This window comes from Manis javanica, chromosome 17 (genome assembly GCF_040802235.1).
Source record: "Manis javanica isolate MJ-LG chromosome 17, MJ_LKY, whole genome shotgun sequence".
NCBI classification, from domain to species: domain Eukaryota; kingdom Metazoa; phylum Chordata; class Mammalia; order Pholidota; family Manidae; genus Manis; species Manis javanica.
In genome coordinates this window covers 6996782-7012957 of record NC_133172.1, presented here as the reverse complement: position 1 = coordinate 7012957, position 16176 = coordinate 6996782, and the positions used below count along the sequence as shown (strand labels likewise).

General features: G+C 58.5%; 4 protein-coding genes across 4 annotated transcripts; all 4 read right to left on the bottom strand.

The window, feature by feature from the left end:
- Positions 1 to 89: 89 nt before the first annotated feature.
- Positions 90 to 1579, bottom strand: LHB (luteinizing hormone subunit beta). The gene is made up of 3 exons (XM_037005841.2): positions 1166 to 1579; positions 682 to 849; positions 90 to 416 (listed from the first exon to the last, which is right to left on the bottom strand). The coding sequence occupies exons 1-3, from the start codon at positions 1178 to 1180 to the stop codon at positions 174 to 176; spliced, it is 426 nt and encodes a 141-aa protein (XP_036861736.1). The 5' UTR covers positions 1181 to 1579; the 3' UTR covers positions 90 to 173.
- A 171-nt stretch (positions 1580 to 1750) lies between these two features.
- Positions 1751 to 5078, bottom strand: SAXO3 (stabilizer of axonemal microtubules 3). Its single transcript, XM_017665561.3, has 5 exons — positions 4469 to 5078; positions 4000 to 4200; positions 3738 to 3899; positions 2886 to 3013; positions 1751 to 2358 (listed from the first exon to the last, which is right to left on the bottom strand). The coding sequence occupies exons 1-5, from the start codon at positions 4622 to 4624 to the stop codon at positions 1989 to 1991; spliced, it is 1017 nt and encodes a 338-aa protein (XP_017521050.3). The 5' UTR covers positions 4625 to 5078; the 3' UTR covers positions 1751 to 1988.
- Positions 5079 to 6295: 1217 nt separating this feature from the next.
- On the bottom strand, positions 6296 to 10344 carry NTF4 (neurotrophin 4). The gene is made up of 4 exons (XM_073225576.1): positions 8886 to 10344; positions 8363 to 8585; positions 7826 to 7949; positions 6296 to 7200 (listed from the first exon to the last, which is right to left on the bottom strand). Exon 4 carries the CDS (start codon positions 7186 to 7188, stop codon positions 6559 to 6561), a length of 630 nt encoding a protein of 209 aa, XP_073081677.1. The 5' UTR covers positions 7189 to 7200; positions 7826 to 7949; positions 8363 to 8585; positions 8886 to 10344; the 3' UTR covers positions 6296 to 6558.
- Positions 10345 to 12809: 2465 nt separating this feature from the next.
- KCNA7 (potassium voltage-gated channel subfamily A member 7) lies at positions 12810 to 15256 on the bottom strand. Its single transcript, XM_017665677.3, has 2 exons — positions 14605 to 15256; positions 12810 to 13658 (listed from the first exon to the last, which is right to left on the bottom strand). The coding sequence occupies exons 1-2, from the start codon at positions 15157 to 15159 to the stop codon at positions 12843 to 12845; spliced, it is 1371 nt and encodes a 456-aa protein (XP_017521166.2). The 5' UTR covers positions 15160 to 15256; the 3' UTR covers positions 12810 to 12842.
- Positions 15257 to 16176: the final 920 nt, after the last annotated feature.

Below are 16176 nucleotides of genomic sequence, written 5' to 3'. Positions count from 1 at the left end.
CCCACTGTGTGTGTGTGTGTGTGTGTGTGTACGCATGTACATATGCATGTACCCTGAGTTTGAGAAAAGACATCCCTGCAGTGCACTGTGAAAAACCTTTATTTTATGGGGCGGGGAGAAGAGGCACATCTGGCTCCACAGGTCAGGGTGGGCGTGGGAGGTTGAGGGGATGCCTAGGAGAAGAGGAGGCCTGGGAGTGGGGGGCGATCACAGGCCAAGGGTTGGACTCTGGGACCCCCGCAGTCGGAGCTGCTGAGGCGACAGGGCCCGCAGCGACAGCTGAGGGCCACAGGGAAGGAGACCATGGGGTCCACGCCTGGCGGGCAGCCGGGGAGCCGGACGGAGGCAAAGCGCAGCTCATGGTAGGTGCACACTGGCTGGGGCACTGGTGGCAGGACAGCTGGCAGCACCCGCACCTGGAGAGCAGGGTCGGGGGTGGAGCATAGGTGTTTGCCTGGGGTTATGCCCTCCCCTGCTGACTCCCCAACAGATCCCAGACCCAGGTGTCCAGGGGACCCTCTGTGTTCTCCCTCCCACAGGCCCTGCTGTGACTCCAGTCCTTGCCCAGGGTGGCCACCCATTCACCCCTGCTGCCTTGTGTCTTGGGTGGGCCTGGCCCTGAGTAGTCCATCCTAGAACTAGGGCAGCAGGGCTGGTCTCCACCCTCCCTGGGCAGCTCACCATGCTGGGGCAATAGCCGGCACAGATGCTGGTGGTGAAGGTGATGCAGACAGGGCAGGCCTCGTTCTCCGCAGCCAGGGTGGCATTAATGGGCTGGCACAGTGGCCTCAGTGGCCCCCTGGATGCCCACACCCCGCCCGCACTCAGCAGCAACCACAGCAGCAGCCCCTGGGACAAGGCCAGTGCTGTAGAGCAGCCTGAGCCCTTACCTCCCAGCACCCTCCACACACATTCAGGGTCCCAGCTCCCTGCCTGACATCTTCCATTCAGGACTTGCCCCTCGGCTTTGATTCCCCATCCTAATACCCAAGGACCCCAGATTCCCCAATCCTTGGGCCTTGCCCCACCCGATTCCCTCCTACAAGGAAGCCTAGCTGTGCACAGCCTTCTAGAAAGAAAGAGGTCTCCTTCATCAGGCACTCTTCCCTCTGTGCCAATGGTGGCCTGGATGGAGTTACAAGGTGCCTAGGGGCCCTAGTCTTACCTGGAGCGTCTCCATCTTTGGTGCCTCCCCTTCCGTGTTTACCTGGTCTTATACTTGCAGGCTGTGGGGGTGGCAAGGCCACTGGGGGTGGTGGCATAGTGGAGTAACCTGGACACTAATCTCCCCGGGGGCGAGAGGCAGACAAGGTCAGGGAGGTGCAGGAGTGGCTCGGTGCAGCATCCCCTCTCCCCACTTCCTGAGTGGCCGCCTAACCAAGAAGCAGCAAACTCCCAAAGTGAAAGTGACTTTACAGACTCAATCCACAGATGCTAGAGGTCATGTTCGTGGCACAGGAAAAAGGGTGTAGGGAACCTTGGGCTGTGCCCCTGCGGTGTAGCCCTGCCTCTGCCCAACATGGAGGGGAGCGAGAGGGAGGCTAGAGCTCAACCCTCCCATGAGGTCTAATGGGGACTGACTGAAATCCATTCTGGTGCCTTGAGTTTCACCCCTTGGGAGGGGCGTGGCTTCCATGTTGTCTGCTCAGAGGCTGGGGTCCGCCTCCACAAGGGACTCAGCGGGAGCCCCTTCTGCCCCACACTCATACCCCCAGAAGCCAGGATGCTGGATACGAGCCCACCAAAAAGCGTTGTTTCAGCCATTTATCTGGTCATTGGTAAGAACCGCCGCTGGCCCACAGCCCCAGAGTTAATTTTCCAGGCTCAGGCCCGCCCCCCAAATCGAGGGGTCGTCCCAGGCTCCGTGTCCCCCACGATGGGCGGGGTTCCCGGTCTTAGACCCGCCCGGCGCGCCCCAGTCGCCCTCTGCCAGGCTTGGCCCCGCACCCAGCGTGGGGGCGTGTCCGGGGCGGGGCTGGCAGGCCTGCTCAGACCAGCGCGCGCTGCAGGTTGCCGTAGGCAGAGTACTCGGTGCGGTAAGCTCGCGGCACGCTGTAGATGCCAGACACCGGCTTCCGGTGGGGGCCGCCCCAGGGCAGCTCCAGCGGGCAGAAACGGTCCAGCCGGCGGAGTGGGTGCGGCGGGGAACTGTAGGACTCCTGAGCTAGAGACAACGCCCCGCGGTGCGGCACGGCTGGCGTGACCGGGCGGGCACGGGGCACGCGGATCCCCTGCGGCCCAGGCTGCCGAGAAGAGCGCAGATAGGGCAGCCCCCGCGGGTCATGGCCCCAGGCCTGGGGTGTCTCCTCGAGGCTCCAGGTCAGCGAATCCTTGCGGGGACATTCAGACAATTCCTTCCTGTTGGAGAGGGGAGTGGAGGAAATGCGGGATGGGGAGGTCACACCGGGTTCACAGGGACGAGGCTGAGGTTCAGACTTCGGGTTCTGAGGCTACAGACCCGAACTCCAGCGTTTGGAGGTGAGGACATACTTGCTGGAGTCGGGGACTCCTTAGGAAGGATGGGGCCGGGGCCTCCTAACCTGGACTCCTGGGTCCTCGAGGTACTTAAGGGCCTGGAACCTGGGGTTTTTGCATCCTCGGGAAGAAGTATCTGGGTCCTCAAATACCAAAGTAGCCCCAATTCCCGCCCCCAGATCCAGAACTCTCTCTTAGGCAGTCTGCAGGCGTCCTGTTCCTGAGGTTGACTCTAAGGATAACGGCGCTAAAAGAGGTAGGGGCTGGGGTCTGGGCTAGTTCTTGCGCATGCGGGAGCTGAAGGCTAAGACTACTGAGTCAGAGACCCGGAGCCCACACCGGGGCTCAGCGTCCCACCAGCCTGCTCGGGGGCTGTGCAGGGGGCCGTGCAAGCAAGGACCCAGACTCACTTCCAATAGGCCCGGAAGTCCTGGGCCGAGGTGGTCAGGTAGATCTGACGGCGGTCCAGGATGCCCTGGTCGGACACTGTGAAAGGCCGGCCGGCCAGCTCGGGGTTCTTGGTCCAGGGGATTAGAGCCTGAGGAGGATCGGGGAAAGAAAGATGAGCAAGAAAGGGATTTCATACTCCGTTTCAAGCCTCAACAGTCCCTCTGGATCAGGCCCTCATACCTGCCCCCAGAACCAGAATCCTTTCTGACCAGTGGTGTGCCGGCGCGCTTTAGTTTCGCTCCCCAAATCATATCTCTTATTAGGGTCACTCCCAAGTCCAACACTTCCGTGTCATCGAACACAAAGATCGGTTCCCAGCCTCGAAAACTTTCCCGGCTTCGCCCCCGGACGCAAACTTTCCTGGTCCCGCCATTAGAATTAAACCGCACCTTGGGCAACAATTTCTCCTTGGCTCATCCTGTCCGAGAAAGCCTTGCCCTGCCTCCTGTTGGACTCGGTCTCCGAATATTCAAGAGCCGCCCCTACGAACAGTCTGCGACCTAGCTCTGCCCCCGGCCTCAGAACCCCTCTTTCACCTGCCCCTGGATTTACTAGTGACGCCCCCACCTCACCCGGGACTTCAGGTCTCCTGTCTGTCCTTCCGGCCCCCACCTCAAAAAGATCCAAGCCCCTCCCATGGGCTCTGTAACTTGATTCCTCCCGGACAATTTAGCCACGCCCCCAAGGCCGAAAATTCCTCCTGGCCCCGCTTCCAGGTCTCCTAGTCTGGTCCCTAGGCTCAGAGCCCGCGCCATCTCGCCCCAGACGCTCCAAGCTCTGTCCCACCGCGCTACCGCGGTCTTTTCCGCTACCTGGGAAGGGCCCCCGCGGTGATGGTCCGCAAGCTCCAGGGGCTGGGGCCCGACGTAGAAGGGGGCGCGCTGGTCCAACCCGGGCCAACCGGTGTACTGTGCCTTAGTCTCACTGCACCGGTGCTTTGTGGTCAGAGGGAGGCGCCCGCCGCGGTGTCTGAGCTGCGGGCAGGCGACGCGGGGACCCAGCGTGAGGGTACACGCTACTCCAGTGCTGTCTCCGACCCAGTCCCCCACGGACCTTGGCATCCCAAATCCTTACCTTTTCCCCTAAATCCTTGATCCCCATAGCTCGCGTCGGGTCCTCTGGCCCTGGGGCTCTGGGCTGCGTGTAGGGCCCGCCGTGAGTCTTGGGCACGTAAGCCGAGCCAGAAGTCGTCTCCCATCTGCTGATGACCTCATCAAAAGCCCAGATGTGCAAATCCCGCTTTGCGGCCGGGGGCAGGGGCTCCGCAACCGTGGACTGGGGAAAAGGACGTCAGCTAAAAAAGACTCGGGAGTCCGGCCCGCGAGCCCCAGCCTTTTCCTCCGTCCAGTTACAGGCAGCAAGGTTCCCCAGCCCCTCCTCTCTCAGCCCCTGAACTCTGGTACCCTCCTCCTTAAGTCTGACGGGGTCCAAGCCCCTAGTCCTCTTTTCTTTCAGCAGGTGTCTGGATCCTCAGGCTCCTGCTTCAGACACCAGAGTCCGGGCACTCGATCTCCTCTTAGCCAGGGACCTAGGGTCCTCTTACCTTCACAGTGGGTGGGGGAAAGGGCACGGGTGGGGTAATGTGGTGGCCGACCCCACTGCTGGTGAGATGCCAGTTGGGCCAGGATCCGGGCACCTCGGTGCCTGAGATGGGGGGCCATAGGGGACTATAGCGCAGAGCTAGGGTCCCACCGGCCATGGTCCCACTCCCAACATGTAGCTAAGCAGGAGCAGGCTTGTTGTTGTGGTTGCCCCAGGTAACAGAACCCGCCCACACTGAACCCAGCCAATGGAGGTCCTGCAGGCATGTGGATGGATGGAGAGACCCCAGCTTGGAAGAACAGGGACTTTGAAAGGGGGACAGGGACCTCAAGAGAGAAACTCAGAGAAATGGAGGGGAAAGGCCAAGAGAGAGGAGAGAAGAGAGCAGGGAAGGAGAAAGGGAAACAAGTTCAGAGTTTTGGGGATATTGAGACCCCAGAGATGGGGACAGATACCCAGATATAGAGGAACAGAGACCCAGAGGGACAGAGGCCACTCAGCACATCAGGGAATCCATGAGGAACACCCCCCTTTCCAAAGGGTCCCAACCCTCTGGCCACCTCCTTCCTCTGCCAGGCCTGCCCCCCTCGGGGGTAACGATTTCCAGACTTCCCCAGGCTCTCCCTCCTTCCCTCCTTCCCTCCCTCCCTCCCTCCCTGTGTGCGCCGGAGTCAGCCTCGGCTTCAGCTTCGGCTTTGTCTGTCCTGCCTGCCTTTGATTTGGTTGAAAACTTCCACCTGGGTATGGGGTTGGTGAAGAGGGAGAGACCCACAGAAAAATACACAGGGAAATACTTAGCAAAAAAGAGAGGGGAGGGGATGTGGAAAGAGCTTTGATGATAAAGAAAGACACTCAAGAATGGGTAAGAGGCAGTGAGCTAGAAACATAAGAGACAGCAAGAGACTGGGTGGGAGGTGACAAAAAAGGGAACCGCAAACCCATGACACAGCGATGTAGGAACAGAGGCCGCCAGCCCCTGCACAGACTGCCACCCCTGTCCTTTCCAGGGGCCCAGTCTGTGTTGGTGGTGGATGAAGGACATCTATATCCTTAACCCAAATTTGGTCCTAAAAGGATGTGTGCACACAAGAGCCTGCATGTATGTGTTGGCAACAGGCATACTGAGTGGTGACAGATGAAGGTGTCCTGAGGGTTTGGGGTATACCCGTGACTTCTCTTGTCATATCCTCACTCTAAAGATGTTTTTGTAAGGCCTCTGCCTCCTTCCCCAGCTGCTCATTAGCTCGTCTCATTGACCCCCTCATTTAGGCTTCTGGGGTCCCTCCTCCTGTTGGATTTTCCTAATCCACTCAAGGCCTTTCAGTGTCCACATGACCCCAGATCCTAGCCAAGAGGCAAGCCCATTGGCCAGAACCTCATGCTCTACTCAAGTTAAACAATTTTAAGGACTATTTCTTTCCCAATGTGTAATAAAGGTTGGACAAGGAAGGCCATAGGAACCTGACTCCAACTCCCCACCAGAGCCAAACTCCAGCATCCTGACCACATATCATTCAACTGCTTGTGCTCCTACGATGCCAGGTAGCTCTCTACCTCAAAACAAAACAGTCTGAGCCAACACTTGCTCAATCTAACCAAGTGAGATTTCTCATTCAAACCCCAGCTCCCAGATCATTGCTTACATGGTCCAGTTTTTATGCCCCCACACCCACTTCTTGACACATCCCTTCCTTAGCACTCTCTCCAGAGTGGGCGAGATGACATCCTCTGAGATCAAGTGGTCAGCAACTTAGAAGCCGAGGGCCTCTGATGGTCAGATCCACCTGAGTTGATCTGACAAGTGTATTAGGCTAATAAACAGTAGGCACTCAGAAAATATTGGCTATTATCATAATCATCAACACCATCAGCTTGATCCAGGAGAATGCCTATTCATCCTTCAAAACTCCATTTGGGTTCTGAAGAGATACCACCTGTCTGGCATGAACTGAGCTCTCAACATCAAGAGAGCTGGGATTCTGAAACCATTTGAAAAGTTTCCAAACTGGGGCTCAGAGCAGCCAGGCCACCCTGAGGTCTCTCAGCATCCAGCTCTTCTTCCTCTGCCCACCCAGTTCCCAGGCATGGGCCTCAGGCCCGGCCAGTCCGGCTGAGGAGTGTGCAGACGCAGGCAGTGTCGATCCGAATCCATCGCCAGCCCACACGGCCTTGGGCATCAGTGGTCAACGCCCTCACATAGGACTGCTTGGCCTTACACTCAGATACCCAGTGCCTCCGGTCCACACCCCGGCAGCCCCCTCCACTCCCACCGGGGCCACCTTCCCCAGTACTGTCAGCCTTGCAGCGGGTCTCAAAGAAGTACTGGCGGAGGGGACTGCCACCAGCTGCAGGCACCTCGCCCAGCACCTCCACCTCGCGCCCACGCAGGTCCACAGCCGTCCGGCGGTCTGTCACCCAGCCGCTGACTGCATCGCACACAGCCAGCTCTCCCCGACGACTTGCTGGTGCTGTCTCGCTTACTCCTCGCCGACTGCGGTTGGCAGGGCTGCCCACTTGCTCCCCAAAAGCCCCAGCCTCCAGCAGGAAGAGCAGAGGAGGTCCTGCTGGGGTGCCCCTGGACAGGGCTACTCGGGGGGACAGGAGGTCCCACTCTGGGGCTAGAAATGGGGGCAGTGGTGATGGCTGGGGATGGGCTTCCATTGGGATGCTGGGGAGGAGGAAAAGGAGGATGGGGAGGGAGCATGAAAGGTGGGAGAGCATCTCGCTGAGCACCTGAGAATAGAGGGAAGCTGGGGTTAGAGATGAGGGTTAAATCAGAGTGTGGTGGGGGCAGAAGTTGGGAGGAACTCCAGGGGAGCCTGCATGCCAGAACCATCAGGACGCCTGTGTACTAGAACCTTGTGACACTCTATATTCTAGGACTGGGATAATGCTAACTCCTAGATGAATCATAATTATTCTACTATTACTAATGATAGCCAACAAATGGGGAAATACAGGCTCAGAGAGGTTAGTGACTTGCACCAGGGCACCCAGTCAGCAAACGGCAGAGGTGGGACTTAAATACTGTCTGAGCAACTCCACTCTGCCATCCTGCCCCTGCATCCTCAAGGAACCCTAAGTCTGCGGCCTGGAGGAGGTCTGTGGTTCCAAAAGTCTGCAAAAGGCCATGTTCTGGAATCCTAGTGAGATCCAAGTTCAGCTCAAAACTGCCACTGAGAAGGCAAGACATTTCCTCTCTGAGGTGGGCCACAGTTTCCCTGTCTGTGAAATAGGCCTGGAGCTGGGAGATGCTGGTGGGAGCGTGGACATTGCAATTTCTCTGCATTCTGGAAGCCTGTGGTTCTGGGAAAGGGTGGCATGGAGAGGACTGGGAAGCAGCAGGTGGTTACCAGACCTGTCAGCACCTCCTCCACCTCCGAGCTCCAGGGCCGGGGGCCCCCAGGCTCGGGGGAGCCCCTGTGGGGGACACAGGTGGCCCCCTCCTTCCTGACATCTCAGGAGAGGGCGGGGGCAACCACCTAGGGAAAGACGGGAAGAGGCAGGTTATATAGGCAAGTGGAGGAGGGGGCCTGAAACCCTGTACATTCTCTCCTAGTGTTCTTAAAGTGTAGGGTACCCAAAAGTCAAGGCCACGCCCCCTTCCCAGAGGCCCCTGCCCTGCCCAGGTGATGGCTCCTAGCTGGGATGGGAAGCAGATGGGGAGAGGGGAGGGGAGGGGAGAAGAGAGAATGGAGGAGGCTGGAAAAGATTACATCCTTCTCGGCCCATTCATCTCCCAGACGGGTGGGGGTGTGGGGGGCGGGGCTGGTCTGGACCCCCGGGTCCCTGAGGGCCCACACTCAAGAAGCTCTGGGTCCCCGTGGCTGCTTCCTGGAATGTTCTCTCCTCACAGGACAGGCCGGGGCCCGTCCAAGACTTCTACTGCACATACCTGGAGTGGCTGCCTGCCCTGGCTCGGAGATGGGGAAATGGAGCGGGGTGTGAAGGGGTGTGGGGCGCACGTTGACCCAACTAGGACCGGGAGTGTAGGTCCACGGCTGCCTCCTCCTGCAGATCAGGAGCGCTGGTTCCCAGCCGCCTCCTCCCTCAGGTCAGACCCCCAGCGACCTCCTTCAGGTGCAGGAGTCCAGGCGCCCAGCGTCCTCCCCGCAGACCTAGGAATCCGGGTCCCCAACACCGTCCGCGCTCAGACCCAGGAGTTTCTGGAGTTCAGGACTCTCCTCCCCGAGTACTTAGAAATACGGACTCCCAGGCCCCTTCTCCACCAGAAGATCTGGGCTCCGGACTCCTGAGACCCCGCCTGGAGCAAGGGCTGCAAGTCTGGGACTCTTCCCTCCTGCCTCAGTTTCCTCCGCCAGGCCCCGCCCCCGACGGCCCCGCCCCCGTCCCTGCCTACCCGGGGCAGGGCGACCCGGACGCCGGAATCCCGGGGGAGGAGGCACGGAGGCTCTTACCTGGCTGGGGCGCCCTCCTCGGCTCTCGGGCTGCCCCTGGCGCGGCGGCGGCTCCTCCTCCTGCTCGCCGGCTGCAAGGACGCCCGCTCGCCCGCCGGCTCCTCGCTGCACTCGCTCCGGAGGGCCCGGGGCGGGGGCGGGGGCGGGGCGGCGCCCGACGGCGGAGGAGGGGCCGGGGAACCCCGCCTTCCACGCGCGTGCTGGGACCTCGGAAGCCCGGCCTGGCTTGCTCAGCCCTCGGCCCGCCTCGGTCCCAGGAGGCCAGGCGCCAGCCGCCTCCTCCCTCGGTCCCGGGAGGCAGGACCCCAGGCCCTCCTCCCTCAGTCCCGGGAGTCAGGACCCCAGGCCCTCCTGCCTCAGACCAGGGACCGCAGACCCCACCTCCCTCAGACCCAGGAGTCCTGCCCTGCGGTTCCCTCCTTCCTCAGAACCAAGAGTCTGGGCCTGAGATTCTTTTGCGTTCTTTTGCCAATTAAGTGTCAATCCCCCAGCAGATTCCCACCCTCTGCTCTCATCCCACTTTCCCAGGAGCTCCAGGCCAGACATTAACCAGCTGCGCTTGGGCAGCGATAAGGCCCGAGGCCCAGGGAGACAGTGGATGTGGGGGGCTCTCCCACATAGTCCTCTCGGCTGGAATTTCCTGGGTGGGGACTGGGGAGAGGGTCTGTCCTGAGCTCAGATAAGAGAAATTCAAGGTATTGCAGGACTCGGAGATAGACAAGGATACGATCTGGAAACAGAATGACCTGCTTAGAGAAAGAGCTGACAGAAGAGGAGCCACAGAAAGAGGAAGGGGGGACAGAAACTCAGAAAGAGAAAAAACACAGACCCAGGGAGAGGACCCCAAAAGGGGGACAGAGACTCACAGAGGGAGAGAGAGAGACACTAAGACAGACGGAGATTCCAGGACTGGGAGTCTGGGGACAGTCCTATGCTGGGCCCTTCACCCCTCCCGTGGAGCTATTTTCAGGAGGAAAGTTGACACCCACCTTGGTGTAGGGGGGCTGATCCCATACCCCTCCCCCAGCCTAAATATAGCATGGCAAGGTGGCAGGAAGGGTGTCCCCGGATTAGGGTGTCCCCCTCTCTTCTTCCCCATCCCAGCCAAGGCAACATAGAAGGCGGCTGCAGTTGTTTACTGGGTGTGGGGAAGGGCACTTCCCAGTCTTTGAGTGTCCACTTGGTCACCTCGCTGACCTCTCCACTTCCCTCCATCCCTAAGCAGTCCACACGTCCCACCCCCAGACAGAGGGTCTCTATAACTTGCAGTCTCTTATTGGGTAGTACAGGCGAGTTTTCAAAGAGTAACTGGAAATCAGTCTCTAGGCCCCTCTGTGGGTCCCTGTCCCCTACCCACTCTCACTGTCCTCCTGTTCCCCGTTCTGGACCTCTTACCCGCTCCCAGGCTGCTCCCTCCTCCCTCCTGCTCTCCCTTCTCCCCTGGGTGTCTCTGTGCTCTCTCCAGGTCTTGGTCTGTCTCTGCACATGTCTCTTCCTCTTTGGGTCTCTTCACTGCGAGGGAGTCTGTCTCCATTTCTGTCTCCAGATGTGCCTTGCCGTTTGGGAGGGAAGTGACTACCTAAAGGTTCTAGTATTTTCAACCTTTATCAGATTCTTCCCACAGTCTATCTTCTTTTATCCCTCTGTATATAAAAAAGTGTCTGGGTTAAATCAGGGGTTTCCAAACTGAATTTCTCAGCTGCATTCTGAGTTGCCAAGAGGGACGCCATAAGAGGTGCGTTTCCCTCAAACCAGTTCCCCTCTGATGTGTCACACTGGTGCTTCTAAGTAAGATTTCATTTGGCCCCCAAAAAAGGGGGGGGGAATCATAGCTAAAAATAACACCACCACCACTCTGTAAACCACTGGGTGGGTTTTAATAAATTAATACAAGTAAAGTCTTTTGAATGATGCCTGGCACACAGGAAACCCTATATGTGTAAGTGATTTTACCATTCTCTTGTCTCCTCCTACTTAAATGCCCTTTTAGAACTGAAAGACCTCTGAAAATGTTTACCTTCTTGCCCTTGGAAAACAACATCCCCTCTGAGCCTCAGTTTCCTCGTTTGTGAGTAATGAGGCTGTAGGACTCAGGGGGTCAGTGTGCAACAGCAGGCTGGTGGGATGTGTGGGGTCGGGCAGCCTATCACAAGTCCTGACCCCAGGGACGTGTGGCACGACCTTGGGAGCCACTCCCATGCTTGAAGACTCTGGGTTTCTCCCCTGGGAAATCGAGTGGGCCCCCTTGTTTGTGTGGCAGCTTTCCTGAACCACAGGAGGATGGGGTGGTGTGCCCTGATTCGGGATCTCTTTGTGATGCCATGGAATACAGATTGTTTCTCTCTTGGGTTTGGGGCACTGGCTTTTTATCTTTTTCTCTTCTGGTTCCCTGTCTCTGGGGCACTCCAGTCTGTCTCCAACTCTGTATCTCTGCCCCTCTCTCTGGATGCCGGGCCCCTACCCTGGCCCCTACCCTGTCTCTAGCCCCCCACTCTTGGTGTCTGTCTCCTTCTCTTTGGATTCCTGTCCCTTCCCTCTGGGTCTCTGTCTCTGTCTCCTTCTCCCTGAGTCCCTTCTCTCTCTTTGGGTCTTTGTCCCCTCTTCTCTGGATTACTCTCTCTTCCTTTCTCTGGGCTCCCCTCCCTCCCCAGGTCTCTGTCTTTCTCCTTTGGGTTTCTGTCCCCCTACTGTGTCTGGACAAACACGGTTTCTCTCCCTTTCCCCTATCCTTGTGGCTCTGATCTCCATGTCTCAAAGTAAAGCCGTAAGGGAGGACAGATGGAGAGGGGGCTTGAATCGCAAAATGAAGCAGATGTGAGGTAAACAGAAGGAGCATTTACATCTTCCTGGTTCACGCAGAGGCCCGCTACATGAACAACCGCATCAATGGATGCTGACTCAGCCCTGCCACTTACAGTGAGTGAGTGGCACTGGGCAACCAGTTTGTCTCCCAGAGTCCTCACCACACTCACTCCCTGATACAGGACTCCTCCCCAGTGCTGTTGTCTTCCATGGGTCCTGGTGCTACCACTAAGTGCAGAACAAACCAACATAGCCCTATGGAGCCCATACATACAGTCCAAACCAACCCAACAACTCTATAGGACTCACAATGACACAACTCAATGGAACTCAGACGAACATGGCCCTATGAGACTCAGACACACAACCCAACGGAACTGGCCCTGTGAGACTCACATGATTATACAACTCAATACAGTTCACTCTGATGTAGCCTGGAAAAACTTCCCGCCACAGAACTCTACACAATTTAACCCAACAGAACCCCAAAAGACTCATACGATCATATATCCAAGCCCCAATTTAACTCAACATGACCTAGAAAGCCCACATTCTATCACTCAACTCTTTGTATTTCCACATGACTCACAAGTTCACAGAACCTAAAATAACAAAGCCCTAGAAGAATCACAAAACCACAGCATTTCCAACATGTCTCAATTCAGCTCCACAACACCGTGCATGAACACACAATCAGCCCAACTATGCTGTGGGTGACCACCTAACTTAATTCAAGATAGCCCTAGGTGGTCATTAAAACCACAGAATCCTGCACAGTATAGTTGGACAAGACTCACCCAGATTTACAACCCAACCCAACAGGGCCTAAAAAACTCACAACACTAGATGACCAAACTCATCTCAACACTTCCCCTAAAGGCTCCACAAGCCTCACACAGCCCAAAACAGTACAAATCAATGGAGTCTCCCCTGAATTCAGCATAACCTACTGCTGCTATTCACTGTCACCTAAGGAGGTACCCACAGAACCACTAAACACAACTCCAGACCCAATAAGACTCAGTGTTCCCCAACTCATTACCACTTAACCTAGTTCTTCCTAAACTTAATGCCCTCCCCCTAACCTTCCCTTCCATCCATCCCTCCCTCCCTCCCTCCAAGGAAATGTGAGGTCGTGCAGATCTCAACTGTCCCTCACACTTCGGTGACCATGTGTTTCCCAGGGGGGGCCCAGAGTGGAGGTGGTAACTCAGGTATCTCAGCATCTACCAATCCCCCATTGACTTTGCCCTCCAGTGGGCCGCAGGGTTGTGTGTCCACATGGCTGAACATCCCAGCCTCTTCACCCTCTGTCTCTCGGTGGTAAAAGTAGCTAAAGTTGGAGACAATGACTGGCACGGGCAGGGAAATGGTCAGCACACCAGCGATGGCACACAGAGAGCCTACGATCTTGCCGCCGACAGTGACGGGCACCATGTCTCCATAGCCAACTGTGGTCATGGTGACCACCGCCCACCAGAAGGACTCAGGGATGCTGGTGAACTGTGAGTCTGCCCGGTCAACTTCAGCAAAGTAAACTGCGCTGGAGAAGAGGACCACACCGATGAAGAGGAAGAAGATAAGGAGGCCCAGCTCACGCATGGAGGCCCTTAGCGTCTGGCCCAAGATCTGCAGGCCTTTTGAGTGCCGGGACAGCTTGAAGATGCGGAAGACGCGCACCAATCGGATGACTCGCAGGATGGCTAGTGACATGGCTGGCTGGGCCACCCCTCGCTGTCGGGCCAGCTCGGTGCCCAGGGCCACAAAGTAGGGCAGAATGGCCACAAAATCGATGAGGTTCATCACATTCTTGAAGAAGACTGCCTTGCTCGGGCAGGTCGCCAGGCGCACCAGCAGCTCGAAGGAGAACCAACAGATGCACAGTGTCTCCACCACAAAGAAAGGGTCATCGAAAGGCATTCGAGGAAGTTGTCCCGGCACGGGGCTAGAGCCGTTCAGACGAAGAGGGAACTGCAGGGAGGAACGGGTTCAGGGAGGCCCACGCCAGGGCTGGGACACACTGGAATGGCCATATTTGTTGTTCAAATGTCCAACTAGTTCTCTACAGATTGGTCAATAGCCACTGCTCCCCCAGGCCCCCAGAAACCCAGCTGTCCTAGACTCCTTCCCAGGACCTGGACGATCATCCCTGGACAGCTTATGGCCCTGAAATGATGCTTGAGTGGGGCTCAACCTTACCCCTCCCCAAATCCCAACTCCAGTGTTGATTTTCCAGAGGGGGAGAGTCCCTGCCCTGGCCCGTTCCCTGTGCCCTGCCCTCCCCAACCCCAGCCCAGACTATAATAGTTAGAGTCCTTCTCTGCAACCAGCCCCTGGGGCCCCTCCTCCCGCCACCCTCCCCAGATTTTCTTTGTGATCCATTCTTCCTACCACAGCCCTCAGGCCTCACCCCTCTGTCTCCAACTCCCTTTCTTCAAGCACCGGCTCTCACCACCTCCAGCCATCCTTCCCATTGGGTACATCCAGCCACAAGACCCCCAATTTTTCAGGCCCTCCTTTCCCCCTCAGCTTCTATTTCTTAACCTACATGCCCTCCTGCCCTCCATAAGCAGGGTTTCTCGCCTATCTCAACCCGGCCTTCTGATAGGGCAGGTCCCATTCGGATCCTCAGGCCCCGTCTGTCCCCAGCCCGGCTTTTAAGGGTAGTCCCCAGGTCAGGCCCTGTCGCTGCGTTGCCCACCTCTCACAGCCCCTCATCTCACCTATGATTGCCCAGGCCAGGTCCCTGCCAGACCCCAACGCCTCACCCACCCACCTACAGCCCAGGCCCGCGCTCCGGAGAGGCCCTGCCCACCAATGCCCCTTACCCACCCTTATGATTGGTCAGGTTCCGGTGGACCCCGCCCAACCGGTGCTCCCAACCCCGCCTCTCTCCACCCAGGCCCCGCCCCCTCACCGGGCCAGCTGCAGCCACAGCGGTGAGCCCCGGGTTGTCGCGGTCATCGCGAAAGTCGGGCAGCGTCTCGAGGCAGAAGACGACGATGGAGACGAGGATGACGAGCACAGAGACGACGGCGAGCACGCGCGCAGCCTGCGAGCTCTCGGGGAACTCGAAGAGCAGCCATAGCTGGCGCGCGAAGGCGCGGCGGGGCAGGGGGCGCTCGGGCGGCACCGGGCAGCCCTCGTCCTCCCGCAGACGCGCCAGCGCCGCCGCGCCCAGCCCGTAGAAGGCCACCTCCTCCAGGAAGACGTCGAGCGGCACGTGCGCGGGCCGCCGCAGCCGCCCGCCGGACTGGTAGTAGTAGAGCACGGCGTCGAAGCTGGGCCGGTGCCGGTCGAAGAAGTACTCGCGGCGCGCGCCGTCGTAGAAGCGGCTGCGGCGCACCGGGTCCCCGAGCAGCGTGTCCGGGAAGCGGCCGAGCGTGCGCGCCCGCGTCTCGAAGCGTAGCCCGGCCACGTTGAGCACCAGCCGCTCGCAGCAGCCGCACGGCGGCGGGCACCGTGGCTCCATGGCGCGAGCAGCCCGGGCGACCCGCGGACGGACGTGTGGCCCCGACGCCCGACCCGGCGCGGCCCGGCCCGGCCCCGCCTCGGCCACAGCCGCCGCCGCCCCAGCCTGGTGTCCGGTGTCCACGCGTAAAAATAGCCCGGCCCTCCGGCCAGGGCAAGGGGGAGGGGGCGCCGTGACCCCGGCGGGGCAGAGGGCGGCCGCGCGCCCTCTGCCGGGGCTCCCGCCCACCCCACCCCGCTGCCCCGCTGCGCTTTCTCCGCCTCCATCCCGCTTTCGGGTCCCTTCTGCCTCTGTCTCTCTCTCTCTATCACCCGGGATCTCTGTTCGGCCTCCTGGTTTCCTTGTGTGTGTATCGTCTCTTTTTTTATGCGTATCTGAATGATGTTTGCGTCTGGCTGCCTTCCCTTCATTCTCTGCCAGGTATGTATCTGAGTATCTATAGGGGCCAGTTATCCCTGAGTTTTGCCATTCTAGGGGACTCTGTCGGGGGTCTCTGTTAGCCCCTGTCTTGGTCTCTCTGGATCATTGTTTGACTTGTTTCTTGCGGGTCTGTTTCTATTTATTTCTTGTCTCCCTTGATCTCTGTCTTTCCTCCCTGTCTGATTCTTGTCTCTCCGGGTCTTTATTCTCTCATTATCTCTTAAGCCCCTGTGTCTCTGTCCCTGGGTTTCTCAGGGGTTCCCCCTTTGGGTCTCTATCTTTTTCCGTATCTCTGAATTACTGCGAGTCTCTGTCTCAGGGCCTCTGGAGCACTCAGTGTCCAGAGTCCTATCTCTGAGTCTCTCTCTGACCATCACTCTTGCTGGGTTCCACCACTACCCAGGTGGTTGCCCTGTCGTGGGGACGCTCCAGTCCCCGCAAACGATGAGCATGTGCGCCCCGCACCCAGTCTCCTTGCCAAGGTCTCCCTGGGTCTCCACCTGGATTTTGCACCAGACGTTCTGAGACCCCGCCAGGCCTGAGCTGTATCCCTGAATAGTGCAGAGGCTGGGCCTGCCAGGAACAGGTCTGGGGTGG